The sequence below is a fragment of the Phyllobates terribilis genome, unplaced genomic scaffold (assembly GCF_046119375.1).
Source record: "Phyllobates terribilis strain yellow unplaced genomic scaffold, ASM4611937v1 Scaffold_12__6_contigs__length_324123572, whole genome shotgun sequence".
In the NCBI taxonomy this organism is placed as follows: domain Eukaryota; kingdom Metazoa; phylum Chordata; class Amphibia; order Anura; family Dendrobatidae; genus Phyllobates; species Phyllobates terribilis.
This window is the reverse complement of record NW_027362772.1, coordinates 151501660-151529547: the sequence shown is the minus strand read 5'-3', so window position 1 is coordinate 151529547 and position 27888 is coordinate 151501660. Positions and strand designations below refer to the sequence as shown.

Below are 27888 nucleotides of genomic sequence, written 5' to 3'. Positions count from 1 at the left end.
TACGCACAACCCATTCCTCCCGCCCCTCATAAGTTGAGTGATGGATAACCAGCCAATCACCAATGAGCGACGCCAGGCATCTTCCAATCCGCTTTGAGAATGCGAGGCGGGGCTGATGAGGTCACTAGGAAGCGGCTCATCCCATGAAGTGAGGAAGGGGGGGGTGGTGGCTGCTGTTGTGACAGGGTTCTTGTTACCTCTGCTGATTGATTGAATGGTTCCTCATTAAACAACCGAGTGTCCCCCTGCTGAGCCGGCACCAGAAGGTAAGAGCGGCCCGGGGTGTGGGCGCCGTGTACGGGCACTGTGCGGTATCATACAGGTGAGAGCACGGCGAGGTGTGCGGGCTCTGCTACTGCGGGGCTCAGGCTGGAGGAAACTGCCCCTGACTGAAGAGTTGTAATATCTTATAATAATCCAGTCACATATATCATTGTATCGTTCTATTCTATTATACCATTTATATTGTGTTTATGTTATTGCTATTTTATATGATTATTTATATTTTATTTATTGTATTTATAGCTATATTATATTTGTATATTATACTATCTATATTTTTATATTTTTTTATTGTATATATTATAGCTATATTGTATTTATATCAGATCTATTATATTTGTATATTTATGGTGTGTGTAATTTGTATATTGATATAGTGTGTGTGTGTGTGTGTGTGTGTGTATATATATATATATATATATATATATATATATATATATATATATATATACACACACAATATAAATATACAAATATAGCTATAAATACAATATAAAATATAGCTATTATAAATATCTAAAAAATATAAAATACTAAATAAATTATATATATAATTTATTTAGTATTTTATATTTTTTAGATATTTATAATAGCTATATTTTATATTGTATTTATAGCTATATTTGTATATTGTGTGTGTGTGTGTGTGTATATATATATATATATATATATATATATATATATATATATATATATATATATATATATATATACAAATATAGCTATTATAAATATCTAAAAAATATAAAATACTAATGTATATAAAGTATATATCTATTATATTTATTAGTATTTTATAGCTATTATATATTTATATTGTGTGTGTATATGTATGTGTGTATATATATGCTTTTTTTTTATATTTTATTGTACATATAATAGCTATATTTTTAGTATATTATATTTTATATTGAATTTGTATTTATAGTTATATTTTTTTCATATTATATTTAGTCATTTCCTTTGTATCGTGTAAATGTTTTGAAAAGAAATGTGTTCCTGTCCAACACTTGACTTGTAGTTGTGCGGTACAGGTGTTGTGTCCCCCATCTTAGCCACCCAAAGCAATGTGTGCACTGTTTTAACCCGTGGGGGGGATAACTTTATAGCAATGAAATCTCTCACCTATATTTGCAGGTAAGGTCAGATGTGGGCAGAAGAGGGCCCCTGTGCAACAGCAGTATACGGGACCCTCTTTGTGACAGAAGCTGCTGGATGTGGTCCCCTTACCACTTGGGCCACTGTGCAGTTGCACCAATGCAACAACACACACCTGATCACATCGACAGCGCTGCAGCCAATCATTTATCTCAGCGGCTCGTGCTGTTGACTTCGATCTCACTGGGAAAAAAATCAAATGCCACCAAAAATAAATGCTTAGAAAAAGTTTACTATTTTTATTTTTTGGGTGAAAGTCCAGAGGTGTAATGGCGACCATCTGCCTAAAGAACTGGAGCATTATATAAAAGAACTTTGGTAAATCCTCCCCCCATTATCACTAGATCTAGTTAGCTGCAGCAGATTCTTCCACCGTTGGGTGCACGGGCAGTGACCTCCATTGAAGTCCTATTAGATATACGTGTGACCCATCCTGATTCCTCCTATATTTGGTGCCACAATGTTGGCATCACTGGAAATTTACATTTTTGTTACCATACCAACTGATGAATCAGGTGGGCTGTCAGTATGAGAGCATCTGCTGAGGATTCTTCTAGGAAGACACCATCAGATTTTATTGAAAATAGTGTTGAGTATAAATGAGGAATATTAACTAAAAAAAAAACAGATGCAATGCTGAGGAGGGGGTCGCTCGCCATGCAGACCCCCTCACACCTCTGTACTTTAAAGTCCAAAACCCAAGAACCTCTTTTTTTGGTATTGAACGGTTATTCTCGGTTCTCTTGGGAACATGCGGGAGGCTCCTGAATAGGAGGAACCTCCCAATCTCTTGTGCCCAGTATTGCTCCTCTACACAAAATGCCTCTACTCTTCCCAGTATAGTGCACCCAGTATACAATGTGTATATAGACCTATTCTGTACGCTGCACTGTATATTATTATTATTTATTATTATAGCGCCATTTATTCCATGGCGCTTTACATGTGAAAAAGGGGTATAATACAAGAACAGTTACAATAATCTTGAACACAATGTGACAGCGACTGGTACAGGAGGAACGAGGACCCTGCCCGTGAGGGCTCACAGTCTACGAGGGATGGGTGAGGATATAGTAGGTGAGGGTAGAGCTGGTTGTGGAGCGGTGGTTACTGCAGGTTGTAGGCTTGTCGGAAGAGGTGGGTCTTCAGGTTCCTTTTGAAGGTTTCCACGGTAGGTGAGAGTCTGATACTTTGGGGTAGGGGGGGAAGCACAGGAGAAATCTTGTATACGGTTGTGGGAGGAGGAGATAAGAGGGGAGTAGAGCAGGAGATCTTGTGAGGATCGGAGGCTGCGTGCAGGTATGTACCTGGAGACTAGGTCGGAGATATATGGAGGAGATAGGTTGTGAATGGCTTTGTATGCCATGGTTGGGGTTTTGAACTGGAGTCTCTGAGCAATGGGGAGCCAGTGAAGAGATTGACAGAGAGGAGAGGCCGGGGAATAGTGGGGGGACAGGTTGATTAGTCGAGCAGCAGAGTTTAGGATAGATTGGAGAGGTGCGAGAGTGTTAGAGGACTAACTGCACTCCCATCCTGCCCCTGTACGGACTGTGACCTGCTCTGTGATTCCTGCCGCACATGGAGGTACAGTCCTAACTGGAGGAGTCTGCTCCTTACATCCGCTCTATGAATTATTGATATATTCGAGTCCATCACTCGCCCTGATGGGTCAGATTGCCCACTAAGTGCCAGGGATCTTAGAATCCTTTCCACTAGGAGGATCCTCGCTGCAGGAAACATTTCCCAGCACGGAGTGTCGTCGCTGCCACCATTACTTGTACAGATAATGGTTGTGTACTGGTCGGCTAAGGTCTTGTTCTCTTGTGCTTCCTTTCCAGGAGGGCAACCATGTCCCCCGAGGAGATCACCTATCTCGCTGTGCTGCTCTTTTCTGTAGTTGTAGGATTTCTCTTCAAGCATGCGGGTGAGTTCTATGTAATTTCATGGGACACAATGTTGAGATTTTGGATTTATTGCAAGGGGAAAAATAATCTTTGCAAATTCTCTGTTCGGATATCTCCCGAGAGTTGGGTCTTGTATTACGGAAGGATCTTCCCTAAAATATAAAGCAGAGAAATATAAGATGCACATCCAGACGTCATACTTCAGCCTTAAAGGGGTGATGATGTGGGTAGGATATGCCACCACTCGCTGAAGGTCCCACCTCAATCAGGTAGAGGGGAGAGCTGCAGTGATTGGAGGTAACACTGTGACTCCTTCACTCTCAGGCTTGGTGGGGGTCCCAGATATCGGATAACTTTTGACTTTGGGAATTCCCGCGTTATATATGAGTTTCTGCTTTCAGGTCCACACGTGAAGCAGTGGGGTGGAGCAGCGGTGGGATTGCTGCTCACCCTGGGGACCTGTAATGTCCACATCCTGCACTCCATTATTACTATTCTTGGGACGTGGCTGATCACAAAGATTTCACCCAGGTACAAGTCCTGTGAACATATTGCCTGATTTTGAAGCTGTTAAATATAATATGGTCTAAAAAAAAAAATATGATTTAAAAGGGTTTTCCAGTTTTGGAAAACTTCTGTGCTCGGTTGCAGTTTGTTTAAAAAAAAAAAAAAACGCTTTACTCATCTTTCCCTGGTCCGGCGCGGAGTCTCCGGCACTTCTCTCGGTGTTTTGTTATTGTTCGCAGTGCTGACATCCCTGTGACATAGCTGCAGCCAATCTCTGAACTCAGTGGCTTTGATCAGCTCATGCCACCTTCTCGGGCAGAGCCACTGAACTCAGTGATTGGCTGCAGCGCTGACAATGTGTCAGTACAGCAGACCATAAAACACTGGGAGCAGCGGTGGTGATTCAGCCCTGGACCTGGGGAGGGTGAAAACAATCCTTTGTTTTAATATAAAAAAAACTGTTGCCAGGAAAAAAGAGATTGTCGTCTTAAAAACTGGTAAGAAATGGCATCAGGAAAGGGATAGTCATCTTACCAAATCCCTGCCCCTGCCTTTCAAAAACTTGTACGACGTTGGTCTTTCTAGGCACACAGGAAAGGATGGCTCAGCTGATAACTGGCTGCAGCGGTCTCTCTCTAGCCATTTAGTGGAGTGGCGGACAGTTGGTCACATGCTCCTTTGTCTGGATGCTGTCCATGCATCAGGAAGAGGAGACCGGTGGGGAGTCTGGAATTGGGCGTTGTGATACATACATACAGTGGGGGAAATAAATATTTGATCCCTTGCTGTGTTTGTAAGTTTGCCCACTGACAAAGACATGAACAGTCTATAATTTTAAGGGTAGGTTAATTTTAACATTGAGAGATAGAATATCCCCAAAAAAATCAAGAAAATCACATTGTATAAATTAGATAAAAAACATTTTTTGCAGTGAGAAATAAGTATTTGATCCCTCTGGCAAACAACACTTATTACTTATTGGCAAAAGCCTTGTTGGCAAGCACAGCAGTCAGATATTTTTCGTAGTTGATGATGAGGGTTGCGCACATGTGAGGAGGAATTTTGGTCCACTCCTCTTTGCAGATCATCTCTAAATCATTAAGATTTTGAGGCTGTCGCTTGGCAACTCGGAGCTTCAACTCCCTCTATAAGTTTTCTATGGGATTAAGGTCTGGAGACTGGCTAGGCCACTCCATGACCTTACTGTGCTGTTTTTTGAGCCACTCTTTTGTTGCCTTGGCTGTATGTTTTGGGTCATTGTCTTGCTGGAAGACCCAGCCGCGTCCTATTTTTAATGTCCTGGCTGAGGGAAGGAGGTTGTCACTCAGGATTTTACGGTACATGACTCCATCTATTCTCCCATTGATGCGGTGAAGTAGTCCTGTGCTCTTAGCTGGGCTGTGGAGTCGGTAAGCCAAACCTTCGACTCTGACTCCCTCATACGTGGCTCATGTTTAAGTGATAAATTTACGGTAGGACACATTTTTCTCAGCTAAAAGTTTAGATCATTAAATCAGGAATAGGACAGACATTTATAGGACATTTCATAACTTTCCCAAATTATGAAAAAAATTCCCCACAAACTGCATTAAACTACTGTACCCAATTTATTATATATTTTAGGAGTCTGTCCATTTTATACAGACTCAGACTCCACAGCCCTGGCTCTTAGCAGAGAAAGACCCTCAAAATATAATGCTTCCACCTCTATGCTTGACAGTGGGGATGGTGTTCTTTGGGTCATGGGCAGCATTTCTCTTCCTCCAAACACGTTGAGTTAATGCCAAAGAGCGCAATTTTTGTCTCATCTGACCACAGCACCTTCTCCCAATAACTCACAGAATCATCCAGGTGTTCATTGGCAAACTTCAGACAGGCCTGCACAAGTGCCTTCTTGCACTGCAGGATTTTAAACCTTTAAGGCGTAATGTGTTACCAAGGGTTTTCTTGGTGACTGTGGTCCCAGCTGCCTTGAGATCATTAACAAGTTCCCCCCAAGTAGTTTTAGGCTGATCTCTCACCTTCCTCATGATCAAGGATACCTCACGAGGTGAGATTTTGCATGGTGCCCCAGATCAATGTCGATTGACAGTCATTTTGTATTTCTTCCATTTTCTTATTATTGCACCAACAGTTGTCTCCTTCTCACCCAGCGTCTTACTTATGGTTTTGTAGCCCATTCCAGCTTTGTGCAGGTCTATGATCTTGTCCCTGACATCCTTAGAAAGCTCTTTGGTCTTGTCCATGTTGTAGAGGTTAGAGTCTGACTGATTAATTGAGTCTGTGGACAGGAGTCTTTTATACAGGTGACTATGTAAGACAGCTGTCTTTAATGCAGGGAACGAGTTGATTAGAAGCGTCTAACTGGTCTGTAGGAGCCAGAACTCATAATGGTTTGTAGGGGATCAGATACTTATTTCTCACTGCAAAATGCAAATAAATGTATCTAATTTATACAATGTGTTTTTGTTTTTTTTTTGTTTTTTGATATTTTATCTCTCAATGTTAAAATTAACCTACCCTTAAAATTGTAGACTGTTCATGTCTTTATCAGTGGGCAGACTTACGAAAACAGCAAGGGATGAAATAATTATTTCACCCACTGTATGTATAATTTTTTTTTTTCACTTTATTTTAAAAATTATATACATTTATTGATTTTTTTTTTTTTTTAAACCATTTAAAAATATCAAAGTTTACATCCCGTTACCTCCATTGATGCATTGTATCCATTGTACACTGATGTATTGTAAGAAATTATTGATCCTTATGCTTTTCATTGCTCTACTAGATCCTGTCACTTCCTTGCACTGGGCTGGACTTTCACCTACCTGCTCTTCTTCAGGACGGTGACTTACTTTGACCTTCCTGCCCCGACCCCGTTCACTAACGCCGTTCAGTTACTCTTAACTTTGAAGGTGAGTCCACGCCACCAATACTGTGCGTCAACTGTTGTCTGCTGCCAGGAAATGCCGACGTGAAGTGTCAGGGGCACGCAGTATTCATTGCAATCACTAAAAAAAAATCCATCATGCATCAGAAGAACCTACCGTGCGTTTGGTCAATAGGTGGCCTCTATATAAAAATTCCCATTGTCCTCAGATCCAATACACTTTTAAAACCATGGAAAAACAAAACCAGCGTACCATGTAAATCACAATCAACTCGCTCAATACATTCTAACAGATCAGCAAAAGGTGAGTATAAAATATTACTTTTTTTATTTGAGAATTTTTTAAAAGATGACAGATGCCATAAAAATTACTTAAGAATGTAAAAATACATCTCCAGACCCACCGGACATGTTTGCAAAAAAGATCAAACCACAGTGATGGCCAAAAGGACTGACAGACAATGTCTCTTGATACAGCAGACAATGTATAGACCGTCTACGACTGACAATGGACAGCTAACCTTAGATAGGTTTTTCAATAAAGGACCATCTATCTGGTTGAGACCTGCCTCTGCATCATGTCGAACTAGCGGCAAAAGAAATTGAACAATTTCACCAGTCTGTCGTATCCAGAAAAGCGGGGGTCTTTGCTCTTCAATCAATGTCGCAAGTACTCGTGTGTACTGCAGAATGGGGTTCGGGAACTTTTTTTTCACCAAATTTTTCAAATAAAAGTTATATTTTTTTTACTTATACTCCCCATTAAAAAAAAAATAAACATTATTGGTATCTGTATGCCTAAAAAGTCTATTAAAATATACCATTATTTAAACTGTACAGTAAATGACACAAAAAAAAAGTTACAACACCAAAATTACTATTTTTTTATTTTTTTTTGAGTTGCTGCACACCTCCATTCCCTCGCCCCCAAAAAAACTACAATAAAAAGAAATCAAAATATCACATGCTTCCCAAAGTAGCATCAATATAAACATCAGCTAAGAGCGCAAAAAAAGTACTTGTACAGCTGCTTTGACAGGAAAATACAAGATATGGGTGGTTGTTTTTTTTTTAAACACTAGAATAAAAAAAATGGGCAAGTTTGGTATCACCAGACTGATCTGGAGAAATAACATGCCAGGTCATTTTCTAATTTTTCCCACACTGTGATCTCCTTGAAAATGAAACCCAAAAAACAAGGTTGGAACTTGCTGATTGTATATACTGTTTTTTTGTTTTTTTTTAAAGGGAACCTGTCACGTGAAAAAAAAAAAAACAAAACAAAAAAAAAACACTATCAACCTGCAGCTATGGGGTTAATCTGCAGGTTAATAGCGCTCTGAACCTGCCCGGCGCCTGCACTTGTAGCCCCGCTGCCGGAAGGAAATCCACTTTTTATTCGTTCTCCCATGACAGCACCACAATATACGGGTGCTGTCATGGGCTCCGAAAAATCCCGTTACCGGTAAGTAACTAAGGCTATTCCTCTCGGTAGCGTTCGGCATTCAGTCATAAGGGTGGCGCTGCCATGGGTTCAGTCTCCGCTCTGTAGAGAGAGCGGCGGTGCTGTGACTGACAGCCGACCCTAATGTGGATTGTGCTGTCAGTCAGGGCAGGGGACGTGGTTACAGCTGGCGCTCTCTATACACAGAGCAGTGACTGAAGCCCGAATGCTGCCAGGAAGAATAAAGTTAATCTCCTCCTGGCAGAGGGGCTCTCAGTATGGGTTCTGGACAGGTTCAGAATGCTATTTATATGCAGATTAACTCCATATCTGCAGGTTAATAACATGTTTGGTTGTTTGTTTGTTTTTTCACGTGACAGTTTCCCTTTAAAAAAAATCACCACTGCAGCTCTCTTCCGAGTGGTGAGAGCCGGGCTGCGGTGGTCACTTTTTCCAGAGGTGAGAAGAGCTCAGTAGCCTCTCATTAATAGTACAATATCAGGCTGCCCGATATGTGCTCACTGCAGCTGTGCTCTGATCATTGACTAAGCTCTGCTTTGTCAGTGTAAATTCTCATTCAGACATCCGTGATGTAGAGAGGCCTAAATGAGGCTTTACTGCCATGTACAAAGCCGGACCTGGTCATCACTCATCAGTAATTACTGTGATTTGAGCAGAGCTGTCACAATAACATGACGCCTACACTCAGATCACAGTAATGGTCTACTGAGCCATGTATCTAATTCTATTGTGTGATACAGTCTAAACCGTGCGTCTAGTCCCGTCGTGCCTGGCGCGGCCCGTGCGTCTAGTCCCGTCGTGCCTGGCGCGGCCCGTGCGTCTAGTCCCGTCGTGCCTGGCGCGGCCCGTGCGTCTAGCCCCGTCGTGCCTGGCGCGGCCCGTGCGTCTAGCCCCGTCGTGCCTGGCGCGGCCCGTGCGTCTAGCCCCGTCGTGCCTGGCGCGGCCCGTGCGTCTAGCCCCGTCGTGCCTGGCGCGGCCCGTGCGTCTAGCCCCGTCGTGCCTGGCGCGGCCCGTGCGTCTAGCCCCGTCGTGCCTGGCGCGGCCCGTGCGTCTAGCCCCGTCGTGCCTGGCGCGGCCCGTGCGTCTAGCCCCGTCGTGCCTGGCGCGGCCCGCCCAATTAACTGTGTAATCACTGTGATCTAAATGTTGCAATGATATGACTGCTCCTCTGAGATCTCAGTAAAGACCAGTCAGCAGCGCAGCAGCAACTAACAGAATCTGCGCTGCCAGGCATCCTCTGTGACACTGTCCACATCTCGGTATCACATTGCAGTCACCAAAAAAATGTCTCTGTACTGTGATCCTAAACTTCATCCTCTTTTATCCTTTTCCAAACCCCAAGGAGGGGAGGAGACATCAGACACATGCAAGCTGGCAGTACACTAGGTCTTTATGGATAATGTAAGCAGCTGCTCCCTCATGTTTAAAAGTTGGAAATATCAAAACTTTATTTTTTTTTTTTTTTTTTTTAGGTTTCATATTTTATATACCATAAAAAAAAAATTTAAATATGAATGCTTTCCTTTTTTTTTTGCAGTGATGCATTCCTCTAAGCTATAGATCTACTTTACACTATAATTCTGTATAGCTAGTTGGGTCGTGTCTAGAAAATGTCCCTGGTGACTGGGTGTAACTTGCAGCGCGGCCCATATGCGGAAGAGTGAATATTGCAGAAACATCGTCTCTGAAATGATCAGAATGTTACCGGCGTCCATTGTATGTCTAACCAGAAGGAAAGCGGATACATCACATGTAACTAGACCTGGCTGGGATTAGAGCTCGGTCAAAGTCTCCTCTATCAGACAAGGAAACGTGAGACTAGAACAATCAGTCACTACTAATATATCTGCAGGAACGTTGCCAGTGACACCTTGCTTCCTACATTGCTGATACACGAGATCTCCTGCGCAGAACATCCCTGCTCTTCAGTGGTTTGTCTAGGATATCCTCCAAAGATAATATACCCGGTGACTGATATTGCCGAGCATGTGTCTACACAGCTCGTGGCACCAAATGGTCAGAGCCATGGTGTTATATGCAAAATTATGGCATCTTCAGTCCTGGTGAACGGAGAGGACACCTGGCAGATAATGCTGTCCATGGATAACATCATAGCACAGACTTACGCTGCCCAGGAGCCTGTGACTACTGTATGGGCACCAACAAGTAGCTGGCACCATGGCTAGAGAGAAATCGTGGAAGGGTGATAATCTTACCAGCCAATGATATGGTTTATACATTCCTGAGGAAGGATAGACATGTTACTGATCTGCAAATGATGGAAAAATGTAAGCAGAATTTTACAAATGTTTTGATTTAGTCAGAAAGCCTGCACTTACAACCTTGGGGTCATTAATGGTCGAGGAACGTTCTGCTGCTCTGAATGCACTTGGGAAAATCATCAAGGTCCTCTGCTGGCAGCTCCTGTGTAATCACCGACTAATGTCCCAGATGTGCTCCCATGGCTGCAGTATCTCCACACATTATAAAACTTTTTTCATTTACCCAAATCTTCTCTATAGAACCACTGACTCTTCTGGTCTGAAAGGCAACTCCTGGCAATGCTTTATGCGCTCTCTGTGCCGGCTAATGCCGCCCCTCCAGCTCTGAGTGACATGGATGAAGTCTCCCACACCAGCCAAATCTCCCTCCTGCACCTTTGCTCTGAAGACTGTGCAGGTGCGGAGGATCACTTTGCAATCCTGAACAGGCAGAGTAAACTGCGATGGTCTTCTGAGTAACGGCACGGGCACAAGATTTGCCTAACGCTGTGCAAGATGTAGGAGATTATCGTAGAGAAAAAATTAAAATCCCTAAAGATCTCTCCAGAGAGGGGACCTATCACCCTCACCTTGAACATTCGGGGTTAATTATAACTGGGGAAGTGAGAGGAAGCTGACCCTTCAACCTCCATTGCAGTATGGACCTCCTGCCATGAACAGGTAATTACAACAAGAGATTTGCTCTAGGAAAAAGAGACCAAGACTGAGATTCGTTTACGCAGAGGCGGGGAAGTACACTTCCCAGGCCAGAGCTTCTTCTGATCAAAGCACTGTTCTGAGACTTTTTTTAGCTAGTGGTCAGTGGTGAATATCGGGGTTTGTATCGATCCAATATTTATGGATATATATAATTTCGGCGTCGTAGTGAAGGGTCTAACATAACGCATTCACTCACAGCACCATAAGGCCTTTTTAACAGTCAAACTTAATAATGATCCAATGGATGATGCTATCCATGCCATGTTTCCTCTCTATGGAAAGGTAAAATCACAATAGGAAACCTAACGACAATATCTACCGCCTGGGACCTCGGGAGCGAAGATATCCTGTAAGTTGGGGATCTCATAAAATTTTAAAAGACCACATCCCACATGAGTAAGGGGAGGTATATAGGCATAACCTTGATCTAATAAAAAGCAGACAACAAGCTCTACCACCACTTCCTAAAAAATGTGCTGACCTATCGGCGCACCTGTCTCACAAGTTTTTTTCAGAAAATACTTGTAGTTCTTATTCTATAAAAATGTTGGAAAACCCTATTTCATGAGTGTCGTGCTGTTCCTCTGTTATTCCTCCTGGAAATGTATAGGTAAAGTGGACATTGTCCACTCACACACACATCCTGGATTTATCTATATACAATGTGTCCTGGATTTATCATAATCTAACTCTTTGCTTGCGTTTTTTATTTTCTAGCTTGTGAGCCTAGCAAATGAGGTGCAAGAATTTAGCAGAGTGAAGAAACAAGAAGTGGCGTCATTTTCCAGCCAGTCATCTGTTAATATGATTCCCAAGATCCCAAGTCTGACGGAGGTGTTCTTGTACAGCTATTGCTACATAGGGCTGATGACTGGTAAGTGTAGCTTATAGACAGCATGAATGGGTTAATGTATGTCATTCGCTTTACAATACTACATGTCCCTTGCCTTGGCTGCAGCAAGCGAAAATCCCTGGAAAAATCAGCATCTGGGTAATCATTATTAAGTCATCAACGTGGACTGTCCTTAAAGGGTTATTTCCGTATTCAAAAATGGGTATTGTCGGATAGTACAAGCACTTTTGCAATTTACTGCTTGTTAAAATTTTCAGCTGTTCTTGAGATATTTAAACTTTTATTTACAGCTCGTTGCCTTGGAGACCGACCACCGCTGCTATACAGCAAGAACGTGCCCTGTGCTTTTTCCTATTGAGCTTCTAAGCACTTCTTTAAAGCTAGCCAGGATCGCTGGAGCGCGCTGTTATCCCATGATCCCGGCCACCTTCAGCACAGTGCTTACAAGCTAGACAGCAGCGGTGGTCGGTGTCCTAGGCAATGAGCTGTAAACAAAAGAAAAAAGTGTTAATATCTCGAACGGCAGCAAATTTTAACAAGCAGTAAATTGCAAAATTGCTTGTTTTTACAAGGCCTATCATCTATGAAGACGCGACTGCCCGAATGAACGCTATGAACCACAGTAATGTATGTAAGGAAACCGAAATCATGGAGAAGCCCTGACCATTGGTGTTATGTTGTCTCTAGGCCCTTTCTACCGATTTAAGACCTACCACGACTGGCTGCACCAAATTGGTTCTCAAGAGATTCCCAGCTGGAAGCCCATGTTGTCTCGGCTGAGGGTGGCCCCCGTATTCGGCGTCCTGTTTCTGATTGTCTCTCACTACTTCCCTCTGGAATACGTGAAGAAAGAAGAGTTCTACGAGTGCTCCTTCCTGTATCGCCTCTTCTATATGGTCCCAATCTTTTTTGTGTTCCGCATGCGTTTCTACGTGGCCTGGATATTTGCGGAGTGTGGCTGTATTGCTGCCGCCTTCGGTGCTTATCCTGTGGCGGCCAAGTCTCGCTCAGGCGGAGGACCCACTGTGGAATATGCGCTACTAGAGAGGTACGCCTCCCATTACTTCCATAGGGATGTCGTCTACTACTGATTACGGGGCAGCGAATATTCAATCTGTTCTCCTTTTTGTAGAGACGCTGATGGGTCCAAGCTGAACACAGAGTATGACTATGAGACCGTCAAGAACATTGACTGCTACGGAGCGGATTTCTGCGTGAAGGTGAAAGATGGGATGCGCTGCTGGAATATGAGCGTGCAGTGGTGGCTGGCACAGTACATATACAAGAATGCTCCTGTCAAGTCCTTCGTTTTTGGGTAAGTTCATCGCACCCGATTGTCCTGCTGTCAACTTTTGGTAATGGAGCAATCACTGGAACTATCAGTTCAGGGCACTGTTCCGGGTCATTTTGATGATTTACTGACTTAAAGGGATTCCTGAAATGTAACACTGATCGCCTATCCTATTGGGGGTGTGACACTCGATGCCTCGACTGGTCAGCTGCCCCCCCTGGCCTCGACCTGTCAGCTGGCCGCCGCGGCGACCTTCAGAACTGCTTAGTTATGGAGCTGCACAGCACAGTTCCGTTGACAGAATAGTGGCCACTGCCGGGTATTGCACATCGGCCCCCTATTGATTTGAATAAAGGCGTATGTGCAGTAACGGCCGTGGCCACTATACTGTGCTGCGCGGTTCCACAACTGAGTAGTTCCAGCCAACACTGGGAACAGCCTATCAACGGGGGTGACTGGTATCGGGCCCCTACCGATCAGACAATGATGACCTATCCTAAGGATAGGCCATCAATGATAAAATCCTGGACAGCCCCTTTTTACATTTTTTTTTTTTTTTTAAGGAGCTGAGTTGCTCAAAAAGACGCAGAGTGAACATAACCTAACTTGATTTGTTGAGGCTTAACTATCCAGATTTGGTTTATAGGCCCTAGAAAAGCTGCTCCGTACTCTTACAGTTCTGATATTTGTTGTCGTCAAAAACTGCTAAAGAATAGAATGGTCAGGAAAAAGATTTTAACAACTGGTACATCTATATAGTTTTTATATGCATGCTCAGCTGAGTGTAGTAAGTCCAGTGGTCGGCCGGTAGCACACAGGCTTTTCCCCCTTAGATTTCTCCAACCTGGTTTTGTAGGAAAAGGACACACCACAAACATATCTATGAAGAAGGTGAGAAGCTTTAAACCAGTGTTTCCCAAACTCCAGTCCTCACGGACCCCACAGGTCATGTTTTCAGGATTTCCATAGTAATGCACAGGTGAGAGAATTCCTGATGTCTTGATGATACTTTCATCATCTGTGCAATACTAAGGAAATCCTGATAACACGGCCTGTGGGGTCCGTGAGGACTGGAGTTTGGGAAACACTGCTTTAAACCAACACCTTTCCTTACAGGGATGTCAAGCTCAAATACAGAGAGGAAGAAAAATTAAAAACTTGAACAAAGTCATGGGCCAATTTTGATATTTATTAAAAAAAAAAATGCCTACAATTGAAGTTTTTCCTTATTCTCAAATAGAACGATGAACTTTTTCATATGGAAACAAACTTAAATGGGTTGTTCCACAAAGTACATTTTAATAGATCTTAGAATAAAATAAACCCATCACAAATGGGGCATACTGGAATAATATAATATGTTATGAAAGAGCAGTAAAAAGCCTATGGCCCAATGGCCTAATTTTAAATACCGTATATTCCGGCGTATAAGACGACCTGGTGTATAAGACGACCCCCCTACTTTCCTGTTAAAATATAGAGTTTAGGATATATTCACCGTATAAGACTACCCCTTTTCCAACGCATACCAAACACCGGTAAAAATAAAAAAAAAAACAGATTTGAATTTAACATGGTCCTTTTTTAATTTAAATTCTTATGACATGCAGGTATATAGCAGGAAAACTGTCACTCATAAACATATTAAAATAGGGGGGACCCCACGTCATTTTTTGGGGGGGTCCCCCATTCTAATAGCTAGTAAAGGCTAGGTGTTCAGCTGGGGGCTGATATTAGTAGCCTGGGAAGCTCCGTGGGTTTTACCCCCTTCCCAGACTTCAAACATCTGCCCCAGCCGTCTGCTTAACCTCCGCTAGAGACTATAATGATGGTGGATCCCACGCCAATTTTCTTTTTAAAAAATCCTTTATTTTAACACTAAATGACAATTGAGGGGTTAATAAAGATGCAGTCCCTAAATTATTATTAATTTTGTAATTAATTTTTCCCAAAAATGTTGACGTAGGCTTCGCCATATTTTTGTGTCCAGCCAGGTGCAGCAGGCAGGAACGGGCTGCCCCCAACCACCAGCTGCCTATTTGTACCTGGCCGGACACAACAATATAGGGAAGCCCTTTTTTTTAAAATTATTTCATGAAATAATTAAAAAAAAAAAGACGTGGGGCTTCGCCCTATTTTTGTGTCCAGCCAGGTACAACTAGGCAGCTGGGGACTGGAATCTGCAGCGCAGGGAGGCCCAAGCTTTCTGGCCCCCCCCCCCGCTGCAAATTGCAGTCCGCAGCCACCCCGGAAAATGGCGCGTTCATAGAAGCGCCATCTTCTGGCGCTGTACCCAACTCATCCAGGGCCCTGGTGCGGTGGCTCACTGGGTAATAAAGGGGTTAAGGCCAGCTTGGCATTATCAGCTGGCCCTAAGCCCGAAATTCATGGGGTCACGCCAATATTAGACATGACCACCATGAATTTCTAGTAAAGTAATTAAAAAAAACACAAACACCCAGAATAAAGTCCTTTAATTGAAATAAAGACACAATCCTTTATTGTTCTAAATTAAACCATACTTACCATCACGCCCATTCCAGCTGAAGCCAACGATCTCCTGCAATAAAAGTAAAATAATAAAGCAACCTCATCCTTACCTCTCCATGGTTCCCAGGACCGGTCCAGCTCTGCTACATTCACATGACAGGCTGCACCGCAGCAGAACGCTGCCGTTCAGCTTGCCATGCGGCAGACACTGAGAAGCGCAGGCATGCTTGTGCTCCTCAGTGTCTGACTGTGACGGCATCCAGATGAGCCGAGATCATGTCCAATGAACTCGGCTCACCTCATGCACGTCACTGACAGCGTGGGAAAATTCTCCTGCTCCCCGCATGCGCAGTAGAAGTTTCCCACGCTGTCAGTGACGGACGTCCAGGAGGTGAGCTGAGTTCATTGTCGGCTCATCTGGATGCCGTCACAGTCAGACACTGAGGAGCACAAGCATGCCTGCGCTTCTCAGTGTCTGCGGGATGACAGGCTGGATGGCAGCGTTCTGCTGCGGTCCAGCCTGTCATCTCGATGTAGCAGAGCTGGAGCTGTCCTGGGAACCATGGAAAGGTAAGGATGAGGTTGCTTTATTATTTTACTTTTATTGCAGGAGATCGTTGGCTTCAGCTGGAATGGGCGTGATGGTAAGTATGGTTTAATTTAGAACAATAAAGAATTGTGTGTTTATTTCAATTAAAGGACTTTATTCTGGGTGTTTGTGTTTTTTTTAACTTTTACTATGGGGTTAGTAATGGGGGTGTCTTATAGACGCCTCTCCATTACTAACCTGGGCTTGATGTCAGCTGGCATTATAAGCTGACATCAACCCCAACCCTATTACCCCCTGCCACCGCACCAGGGCAGCGTGGAAGAGCGAGGCTAAGTGCCAGAATTGGCGCATCCTATGAATGCGCCATTTCTGGGGCGGCTGACGGCTGGTGTTTCTAGCCTGGGAGGGGGCCAATATTCATGGCTCCCTTCCTGGGCTATTAATATCAGCCCCCAGCTGTCTGCCTAGCCTTTGCTAGCTATTAAATTAGGGGGGACCCCATGTCATTTTTTTTGGGGGGTCCCCCATTTTAATAGCTAGTAAAGGCTAGGTATTCAGCTGGGGGCTGATATTAGTAGCCTGGGAAGCTCCGTGGGTATTACCCCCTTCCCAGGCTTCAAACATCTGCCCCAGCTGTCTGCTTAACCTCCGCTAGAGACTAAAATTAAGGGGAACCCCACGCCAATTTTTTTTTTAAATAAATCTGTTATTTTAACACTAAATGACAAGTACAGTAACCAGCACTGTCACTGTACTTCATATATATGTGACTGACATGTTTCTATCTAATCTATGTGTGATGCTCTATTCTGTCTGTTATAAATTGTCGGGTACCGCTGCTGAATTGCCGGACGGCTTTTTTAAAGAGACAGTGCATGAAAACACTATTATTTGTTTTAATAAATCCTTTACACTAAATGACAAGTACAGTAAGCAACACTGTCACTGTACTTCATATATATGTGACTGACATGTTTCTATCTATCTAATCTATGTGTGAAGCTCTATTCTTTCTATTCTAAATTGTCGGGTGCCGGCTTATGCCGCTGCTGAATTGCCGGCTTTTCATATATTGTCACAGAAGCGATGCGAACTTCCCTGCTCCGGACACAGCGCAGCGCTTCTGTGACAAGTGAAAGCTGTCGGCACAGAAGCCCTGCGCTGTGTCCGGAGCTGGGAATACGCAGCGATGTGTCAGTTTCAGCACAGAAGCGCTGACTGTCTGGACCTACCGCCGCCGTATTTTAACTCCCTCCACCTTATATTAACTCCGACATGGCAGGGATACGGCCACGGCAGCTTATTAACACCCCCAGAGTATCCCCGCATGTCAATTTCTGAAAGTTCAAAAGCATTACCGGCATATAAGACGACCCCAGACTAGACAGAAGATTTTTCAGTCTTCAAAAGTCGTCTTATACGCCGGAATATACGGTATGTAATAACAAAGGATAAAAACCTTGAATAAAACAGATAAAGTATGATGCAAACAGAAGTGCCCCCAAAATACAGTATGATACCCCCACAGTACCCTCCACACGCACTGTATGTTAACTCTACTGTGACCCCACATAGTCCTCCATTCAGTATAATGTGCCCCGCATAGTCCTCCGTGCAGTGGGCCCCGCGGGCCAGATTTTGACATGTTTTAGATCATCAACTCAGCTGTTGTGAGACTATAACTCCCAGCATTCCCTGTTAATCACATGTTGGGAGTTTTTGCCTTAGTTTTCTGATCTCTCTCCGAGATGCCTTAGTGCAAAGGTCTGGTGAAAATGTATCTTAAAAAAAAAAAAAAATTAATGCTGTCTATAACTAAGAAGAACCTTTTATAAAACTTTTTCACGTGTCCTATTGCCATGGTTCCCCTGACAGGAGTGCGTGGACCATGCTGATCAGCGCTTACTGGCACGGGATTCATCCGGGGTATTACCTGAGTTTCCTGACCATACCCTTGTGTCTGGCATCGGAGGCCTCCATGGACGCCGGCCTGAGACGTCGCCTGTCTGATTCTGGCAAGATGGTGTTCGACTGGGTGCACTGGTTCCTTAAAATGAGGTCCTACGACTACATGTGCATGGGCTTTGTCCTGCTCACCTTCTCCGACACTGTCCGCTACTGGCGCTCCATTTATTTTGCCGTCCACGTGGTGGCTGTTTTCTTCCTCATCGTCGGCAAGCTGTTGTCCATGACGGCTCCTAGGCCTCCCCGCGACAGCAAAGGCGGAAAGGAGAAATAATTGATTGTCAGACCCTTGTCCGGTGTGTCTTGTGCCTGGATGTTCTTGCAAGCCATACAATATCTGTGCTTGTGCTAAACTGGATGAACAAGTCCTACGCTTCAGTTCCCGGACTGTGAAAGACGTTATTGACTGTACATGCTGGGAGTTGTGGTCCCTCAGTGAGCGTCACCGTCATCACTCGACCTTTGGGCTTCCTTAAAGGACCACTGAACGGTTATTACACTTCACATCTATGATTTACGTGCTACATTATTTTTTTTTCTCTTTTTTTTTTTTTTTTTACCTTTGTCATATAAGTTGCGATCAAATACCCGTCTGTGTCTTTAGGTTTTTTGCCAATTACTCATCATTTTACGTTTGTATCTAACTCCCCCTACTGGTTGGACCAAGAATTGCTGGAAATACCAAATAAGTCTGGTTGCACATTTCACTACAGGTACAGTTGCAAAATCTGTTTGTTTGTTTTTTTATATGCCATTAGGCATTGTCTTTAAGCTTAAATATTTTTTTTTTTACTTCTAGTGAATGAGGATATAAATAATAACAGTCCCTGGGATCATATGGGGTAATGACGCCGATGCCAGCGGTACTGATATCCCATTTTTAAGGCTCAATTCACATCTGCCTCTGATGCTACAGCATACATTGCCATTCTTGCCAGCAGTATGATGGAACCAGATTACCAAAGCTTTAAAAGGGAAATATAACCAGGACAAGTGTCCATTGTTTGTTCTTATTCTATTTCCTCTGCTCCTCTTTAGTATTCCAGTTCTTTTCTTTTGTTAATCGACCATACGGTTCCAGGAATAAAGGCCTGCACGTGTCTCACAGGATCCTCGGGGGCGGGTCTTTAGGCTGCTCTGCATAATTACCTTGTGAGCCACGCCCCTTTTGTAAAGACCATACAAAGGCTCATATCTCTGGAACCGTTTGGCTGATTTAAAAAAGACAAAAAAATTAATACTCTGGAAAATAGCAGGGATAAAAAGAGCAGTCACAGGCCACTCTTGATAGGATTTTGATTAGTGCTCCAATTATTTTTCAATATTAGTGGAATTTTGTACTATAACCATGCCTCCTGCAGCCTGACTATATGTATGGACAAATGGTCAGGGACTATGAGACTTATTTTACTTTTTTTTTGGCTGGAGAAAAGACTTGCCCTTGGATCCGCTGCTTCCTCAGATGTGGCTGCTGGAACCTATGCCACCTGTATAGCAGCAAAGTATTATATATGGTGCCCATTGGAAGGATTTGTTCTTTGAGAGGTTACTAGTATTGTGCACGGTCCTGTTTGCAGCGCTAATGTCATGTTGACAAGCGCTGCAGCCAATCAGTGAGCTCTTGTGCCGTCTACTCGGGCAAAGTCGCTAAGCTTAGTTATTGGCTGCACAGCTGTCGACAATAAGAGACACTGGGAGCAGTGGCAGAGACTCAGACCTGGACCCGGGGAGGGTGAGCAAAGCTCAGTTTGTTTCTTTTAAAACAAACTGCAAATAGGAGAGATGGGTTTTCTGAAATCACAAAATTCTTTTAAAGGGGTTGTCCAGGTAAAAAGATGTAGTTAAATGACCTTTTAAGTTATGCAAGTTAGGCCGGGTGCAGACAAGCTAATGCAAAATCATCCCAGGAAAAAAAAAAAAATTGCCCCAAGTTTTATCAATGTCATCTGATTTTACACCACAACGGTTTAAAATGTACACGATGAAGTACAGTTTCCTCTGTTGGGAATGGCAATGTATCTATACAAATTGGGTACTATACACATAATCCATATAGAATGGGGTTTTTTTTTTGGTTTTCTTTTTATTTTGTTTTTTTGCGCACCCGTACACATGAATAGGCAAGTGTCATCCAAAATATGGAACAGAAAAGTGCAATTCGCGGGTTTTTTTTTTTGTTTTTTTTTTGTTTTTTTTTTTTCTTCAAACTCGGTCCATATGTAAAAACTGTCATATAAACAGCCCCGTTGAACAATGAGCCCTTACTGATCTACTTCACACTGCAAAGTTGCCCCAATCTTTACCCATAATCTCCACTTCTGGGTCTCGAAGCAAACCACAAGTGGACATGCCAGGACTAGAGCTTCCATCTGTGGACCAGGGCACCTGTCTTTTGTGGAGTACATATGAGATGCATAACTTGCCCATCTTCTAGTTTCAGTCTTGCACCAATCCCTGGTTTCAGAGGCACAGGCACCCCCTCCTGAGTAATACCTTGGCCAGCAAACTATACACTCCCAGTGCTGCTTTTCTTCTGCAACTGGGGGCATCAAAGCTGGCTGGGGTCATGAGTTAACTCAGCTCTCCAGCGATACTAGCCAGCTTCAGTGCAGAGCTTGCAAGCTCATTAGGGAAGAGCTTGCACGCACTGCACATTTTCAGCCGTCGCTGCAAGACTTCAATAGGGGCCCAACCCTAATGCAACAAGCTGTTAACTACAAGGGTATGTGCACTCGTTAATTATCTGGTGCAGAAATGTTTTCACCATTTTTGCATCTCTAGGCAGATTTTACTTGCATTTATTTACTTTTTTTTCCCCCCAACTACCTAAGTTTCAATAGTGTTCCCATTATGCTCGTGCAAATGTTTTGCACTTTTGTATTAGAGAGCGTGGCCTCACACAGGGTGCCAAGCTGGTGGGGTACAGCTGTAGGAGATCAGTCTGCCAACCCTCAAGATCTTCCTTAAGGACCCACAATGCCAACATCTCAGCAAATAAAGGAATTCATTATCCAGCTGGAGCCGTTGCTGTCAGGTTATAAAATGGGACCTTTGCAAGTGAGAAATTGGGAGAACCTTGGTGAAAATATTTTGTGCCATTTTTGCCTATACACTGAGTCATCACTATTGTGCTATCTCTGTAACCTTCTGGTCACCATGGCTGGTATTGTTCTTCACCATTTACCTCTTGGTTATTCCTTTCCATATTTCAGGTCATGCAGTGTTTGAGCTATTTGTGCCATTATATGTCTGTGTGTTGTTTGTTTTTTTTTTTTGCTGGAGAGAAGAAGCCACATTTCCATTTCCACGTCTATCTTGCTGGTTGAGAGGTGTCTCCTGCATTCTGCCTTCGGACATTATTCCCGGAGAGGCTCTTGTCTTATAATAAAGATGCTTTCTATTTTACATTTCTTTTGTTTTCTTCTTGACAGATTTGCCCTTGAATTCCCCATTATTGGCTTGCTAGAATTGGTCAAGTTAAGGGTTAATTTTGCCCACAAGAGGTGATTAATGTGGGGCCCACCCTTCATCTATATTATCACGGTACAGTGATGACGTGATCCCCGTACCATCACTTGTAGGTGCCGGTTGTATTATGTAGCTGCTGTAGCATTCAGGATCAGAGACAACTCCAAGCCATTTACTCCTACAAAACAATTCTGATTGGTTGACAGAGGGAGCTTCTCCTTCTGTCTAACCAACTAACCAATCAGCTATGGCAGGAGATTAGACGTTCAAGTTCCCTGCTGAGCCTAAAATAAAATTAAAATTGAGAACATAAAAAAGAGTAAACTAATTTTTTAGAACTTTCCTTGCAGGACAAAATAATGAAAGTTTGCAAATCACTTTATTAGGGGATTTGTCTTCATCCCTGTAGAGAAAAATATCATGCAACTGTGTGCAAAATTGTGGCGACAGGTCTGAGATTGGTCCAAGTGACAGATCAAGCTCTTCAAATCTACGGGTCCGTGAAAAAAAATCGGACCGCACTCGGATGTCATCCGAATACTGTCTGTTTTTCACTGAATGATTGGAGATGGAGAAGAGAAACTTTATTTCTCATCAGTGAAAACCTGAGGAAACTGATAAACACTGATTAAACTTAGACCGAAAGAAAATCACTGAGCCCTTAGTGAGACACTCGTACTGAGCTGCCCCATCACTGCCATCATCTGTACTCCAAATGAGTAAATCCTGATATCAATGCAGATAAATGGCAATAGACTTGGGGAAAAGCTGGGGTCTGGAAGCCACTTGCATGCAATTTTTTATTTACAGGAATGAAGACAAATCCCCTAATAAGATTTGTAAAGTTTTTATAACTTTCCATGCTGGACTAAATTATATATAAAAGAAAGTTACCTTATAAGTAAAAATGATAGGGATATTTTTACTTGCAAAAAGTTAGGGATATTTTGCTTTTGGGTAAAATTAAAGAAAAACATAAGTTCACGCTACAGTGATATTTTATCATAACAGTCTGGCATTTAAGTAGAAGCATGCAATGGTGATTTCCTCATCTCCAGCAATTTATTGAAACAGTGGTGGGTATACCCCATCAAAAAATGCCAGTGTCTCAATAACTTGTCATGTGGCCTTGAGCATCAATTACAGATTGACAACGACGTCTCGTGGAGTTTTTGTCTGCTGAGGCATGGCATCCCACTCTTCTTGAAGGGTGGCCTTCAAGTCATTGAGGTTCTGGGGTACAGAGTAACGATTCTCTACATGGCGACTCAGGTGATCCCATAGATTTTCTATGGGATTCAGGTCTGGAGAAAGTGCAGGCCGCTCCATTTGAGGTTCCCCAGTCTCCAGCAGCTGTTCCCTAATGATGTGACCTCGTTGAGCTGGAGTATTGTCATCCATGCAGATGAAATTAGGTCTATATTGTTCATGCAGAGGCACAATGACTGGATTATTAGTTATTCAAGTAGTAGGGGCTTGTCACAAAGTGTAGGGCAGTTCTATATTGACTAGACACACCTGCCCACTCTAACACCACCATCAAAGGCTCATCTGGTGACAATGGCAGACTCATAGAACTCTCCTTGTCGTCGCCAACATCGTTGGTGGCCATCGTTTCTGCTCAGCGTGAATCGACTTTCATCAGTGAACAGCACTGAGGCCCACTTGTCCCTCGCTCAGTGTAGATGCTCTTTGGCCCATTCAAGATGATAGCGTAGCTAGGTTATTTATAGTAAGACCAACCAATCAGACCCTCCGCTGCACATGTGCCGATAAGGTAACCTCATTGTGAGGTTGGAAGCGACATCAGACGACATATACCTTGGCACCGCCCATCAACCAATAAAATGCATTCATTTTCTAACACAAATTATCCATAAGGAGCTGTGGAGACTGTCACATGTCCATTGTATAAGGCGTATCGCAAGAGTAATCGCTATATCACAATGCAATTGGACCTTTTTGTGACGTCATGATCACGTGACCGACAGTACGGTCATGTGACCAGTGATGAAGTAGCACAATCATAATGGTATACGGCATGTAAAACATTATCTCACGTTGTAGCAGGACCTTCAATTTTAATAGCGAGCATTTTTATTGGTATATGGTCTCCCATGCTGGTATTTGTGTTGCCCCATCCTGTCGCCATCATCCTGTTATGTGCTGCCCCCATCCTATCCTGGTATGCATGGCACCCCTCATCCCTATCCTGGTATGCATGGCACCCCTCATCCCTATCCTGGTATGCATGGCACCACTCACCCTCAATCCTAGTATGCATGGCACCCCTCACCCCCCCAATCCTGCTATGCACGGCACCCCTCACCCCCCAATCCTGCTATGCACGGCACCCCTCACCCCCCAATTCTGGTATGCATGGTCCCCTCATCCCCAATCCTGGTATGCATGGCACCCCTCACCCCCCAATCCTGGTATGCATGGCACCCCTCATCCCAATCCTGGAATGCATGGCGCCCCTCATACCCAATTCTGGTATGCATTGTACCCCATCCCTCATCCCTATCCTGGTATGTATGGTACCCCTCATCCCTATCCTTATATGCATGGCCTCTCATCTGAATCCTGGTATGCATGGTACCCCCCTTCCCCAATCCTGGTATGTGTTGCCCCCTCATTTCCCAATCCTGGTATGCGTGGCCCCCTCACACCTTACACGCTGCACACATACAAAAAAAAAACCACTTATACTCACCTTTCTTCCCTGTGCTCCAGCGCTGCTATGTCCTGTTCTGCCGGAGGCCGGGGGAGGAGTGTAGTGCCGGAGTACGCGCGTGCCCATACCGTGCTGTCCGGCGCCATTTTGCTGAAGACACACTGCAAATGTGTCTTCAGTAAAATGGCGCCAGATAGCACTATGCGCATGCGCCGATTCAGACGGCGCATTCATCTCCCGATTACCGGCCCAAACACACGGTGCGCTTTCCCGGATAGGTGAGTTGTTAGGGGGAGGGAGATCGCGGTATGCGTTCAGTGCTAACGCATACTGCGATCTCCGGGGCCACAATCCTCATCCTAAACTCCACGTTTAGGATGTGATTGAATTCCTCTGTGGGGTCCAGACTGCTCAGGCTTGTTGCGCTTGCGCAGTCTATAGAGGTTTCAGACAGAGGGATGCTTGTAAGATTATATTTTCGATATAATATAATTTTTTTTTTCATTTAAAAAATTACAAAGAGGAAAATGGGCTGATGCAAAAGTTTTGGCACCCTTGAAGATTTGTTTGTTCAGATAACTTTAGCCAAGGTTTCAGACCTTAATTAACCTGTTAGGGTTGTGGCTTGTTCACCATCATCGTTAGGAAAGGTCAGGTGATGCAAATTTCCCAGCTTTATAAAACCCAGCCTCCTCTAACCCTGTGCCAAAAAACAGCAGCCGTGGGTTCTTCTATGCAGCTGCCTAGCACTCTGAAAATAAAAATAGTGGAGGCCCACAAAGCAGGAGAAGGCTATAAGAAGATAGCAAAGCGTTTTCAAGTTGCCCTTTCCTCAGTTCGAAATGTAATTAAGAAATAGCAGTTATGAGGAGCAGTGGAGGTCAAGATAAGGTCTGGAAGACCAAGCAAAATTTCAGTGAGCGCTGCTCGTAGGACTGCTAGTGAGGCAAATCAGAACCCCCTCTTGACTGCAAAAAACCTTCAGAAAGATTTAGCAGACTCTGGAGCTGTTGTACATTGTTCTACTGTTCAGAAACACCTGCACAAATATGGCCTTCATGGAAGAGTCATCAGAAGAAAACGTCTCCTGCATCTTCACCATAAAATTCAGTATCAGAAGTATGAAAAAGAACATCTAAACAAGCTTGATGCATTTTGGAAAACAAGTCCTGTGGACCGATGAGGTTAAAATAGAACTCTTTGGCCACAATGATCAAAGGTATGTGTGGCGAAAAAAGGGCACAGAATTTCATTAAAAGAACATCTTGCCATCCATTAAGCATGAGGGTGGATCAATCATGCTTTTGGGTTGTGTTGCAGCCAATGGCATGGGAAAGATTTCACAGGTAGAGGGAAGAATGAATTCAATGAAATTTGAAATGTATTACCATATTTGTAAAAACTAATAAGAGTGTACACAGGAAAATGTATGCTAAAATAAACGCCATCAGCCCTTTCTGACATTTGACATGTACATGAACAGCACATGTTGTGTGCACGAGTCAGGGGCGAGCTCATGCCCTGTAATCACAGCAATCAGAGCGAGTCTAGCCTCTGTTAACCCTAGAAAAGCGTTTGTACCCCTATAAAGCCCTGCAATCCAATAAATACACATTGCTGTAAGAAATAATCAGGTTTTGAAGTCTCAGGTGAGGAGAAATTAAAAAGGGGGAAAAAAAAATACCAGACTCTCACCTCCACAAAATAAGAAGCCCTCATACAAATGAAAGTTATGGGTCTCAGAAAATTATACCTAAGTTTTATTTCTTTCTGTAAAACAAACAGAAAAGTAAACTTTACGTCGCTATAATTGCACTGACCTGCAAAATAAAATGTACCAGGTTATTTTTACTCTACAGGGCTCTTTCAGAAGACCGCGATAATCGGTCCGATGTCGGATCACAATGACTGGACTGGCCGCACATCTCCTGACCTGAGTGTGACCGCTTCATAGAATATATGAAGCTGTCACGCTCGGGTTACAAGATGTGTGACCAGTCCATGCATTGCTATCCATCATCGGATTATCACGGACATCTGAAAGAGCCCTAATGGCGAAACCCCAGTAACAGTGGTGGAATGACATTTTTACATTTTTCAAAGATTTTTTTTTTTTACTCCCCATTTCTCAGTAGAAAACATAACAAAAAAAAGTGAATTGTGTCATTCAAAAAAAGAAGCCTTCATATAGCTATAGTGGCACAAAAAATAATTAAAAAAAAATATTTATAGCTTTTGGAAGACCAGACTGGGGTTGAAAGCAAAAATAAAAAAATCTAAAGCTGAAAAAGATGGCTAGTTATCGTTAACAATTCGCAGAATACAGTTAGCTCACTTAAAAAAAAAAAAAAAAAGAAATTCAGAACTATTGCTGATTAGCAACTACCAAAATAGTGGCATTAAAAAATACAAAAACAAGCCCTACATCAACGGAAAAGTAAAAGGTATGACTCTCACAATATGGAAATAAAAAAAAATATATATATAAAAAAAAAAACACCTAACATGGCTGCTTCCTTCGCAGGTTATACATCTGGTGTATCTGTTGTAGTGAATGCTTGTAGTCTGACACACAGGTAAGTATATAACTTTACCTCCGAGCCGTAACCTGACGCCGTGTCTCCAGCCTTCTGCACTCGGCCCTGCAGCCATTATACGGTACGGTATGTTTTTTTTTGTTTTTTTTTACCAAATGCTAAAACTGACCTGTCATTATGATTCTCCAGATCATTACGAGTTTGTAGATGCCAAACATGTTTAAGTGGTGAAAGAAAATCCAAAGTTTGTAAAAAAAAAAAAAAAAAAAAACATGCCGCCATTTTCCGAGACCCGTAGCGTCTCCATTTTTCGGGATCTGGGGCCAAGCTGACGTTTTTATTGATACCATTTTGGGGTAGATACGATCTTTTGATCGCCCGTTATTGCATTTTATTGCAATGTTGCTTCGACCAAAAAAACGTAATTCTGGCGTTTCGATTCTTTCTCCTCGCTACGCCGTTTACCGATTGGATTAATTATTTTTATATATTGATAGATTGGGCGATTCTGAACACGGCGATACCAAATATGTATATTTTTTATTTTACTTTAAATAGTGCAAAAGGGGGGGGTTTGAACCTTTATATTTTTAAAAACTGTTTTTTTTTTTTACTTTACACATTCTTCAATAGTCTCCATGGGAGACTTGAAGCTGTGATCATCTGATTGCTTGTGTTACACATAGCAGGGCTTCAGCCCTACTATGTGTAACAAATATGCTGATCTGCTATGAACGCCGATCGCTGGGCGGCGCTCATAGCAGATCGGCTATGACAACCAGAGGGGTCTCCTGCAGACCCCGGGTTGTCTTGCCAACCAATCAGTGGCCTGCAATCATGTGACGGGCGCACCGATGGACAGGATTA

General features: G+C 43.2%; 1 protein-coding gene across 1 annotated transcript; it reads left to right on the top strand.

Moving 5' to 3' along the window:
* Positions 1-123: 123 nt before the first annotated feature.
* Positions 124-21744, top strand: MBOAT7 (membrane bound acylglycerophosphatidylinositol O-acyltransferase MBOAT7). The gene is made up of 8 exons (XM_073656393.1): positions 124-266; positions 3279-3364; positions 3746-3875; positions 6643-6769; positions 11908-12064; positions 12731-13091; positions 13176-13358; positions 18250-21744. Exons 2-8 carry the CDS (start codon positions 3289-3291, stop codon positions 18611-18613), a joined length of 1398 nt encoding a protein of 465 aa, XP_073512494.1. The 5' UTR covers positions 124-266; positions 3279-3288; the 3' UTR covers positions 18614-21744.
* The last annotated feature ends 6144 nt before the right edge of the window (positions 21745-27888 follow it).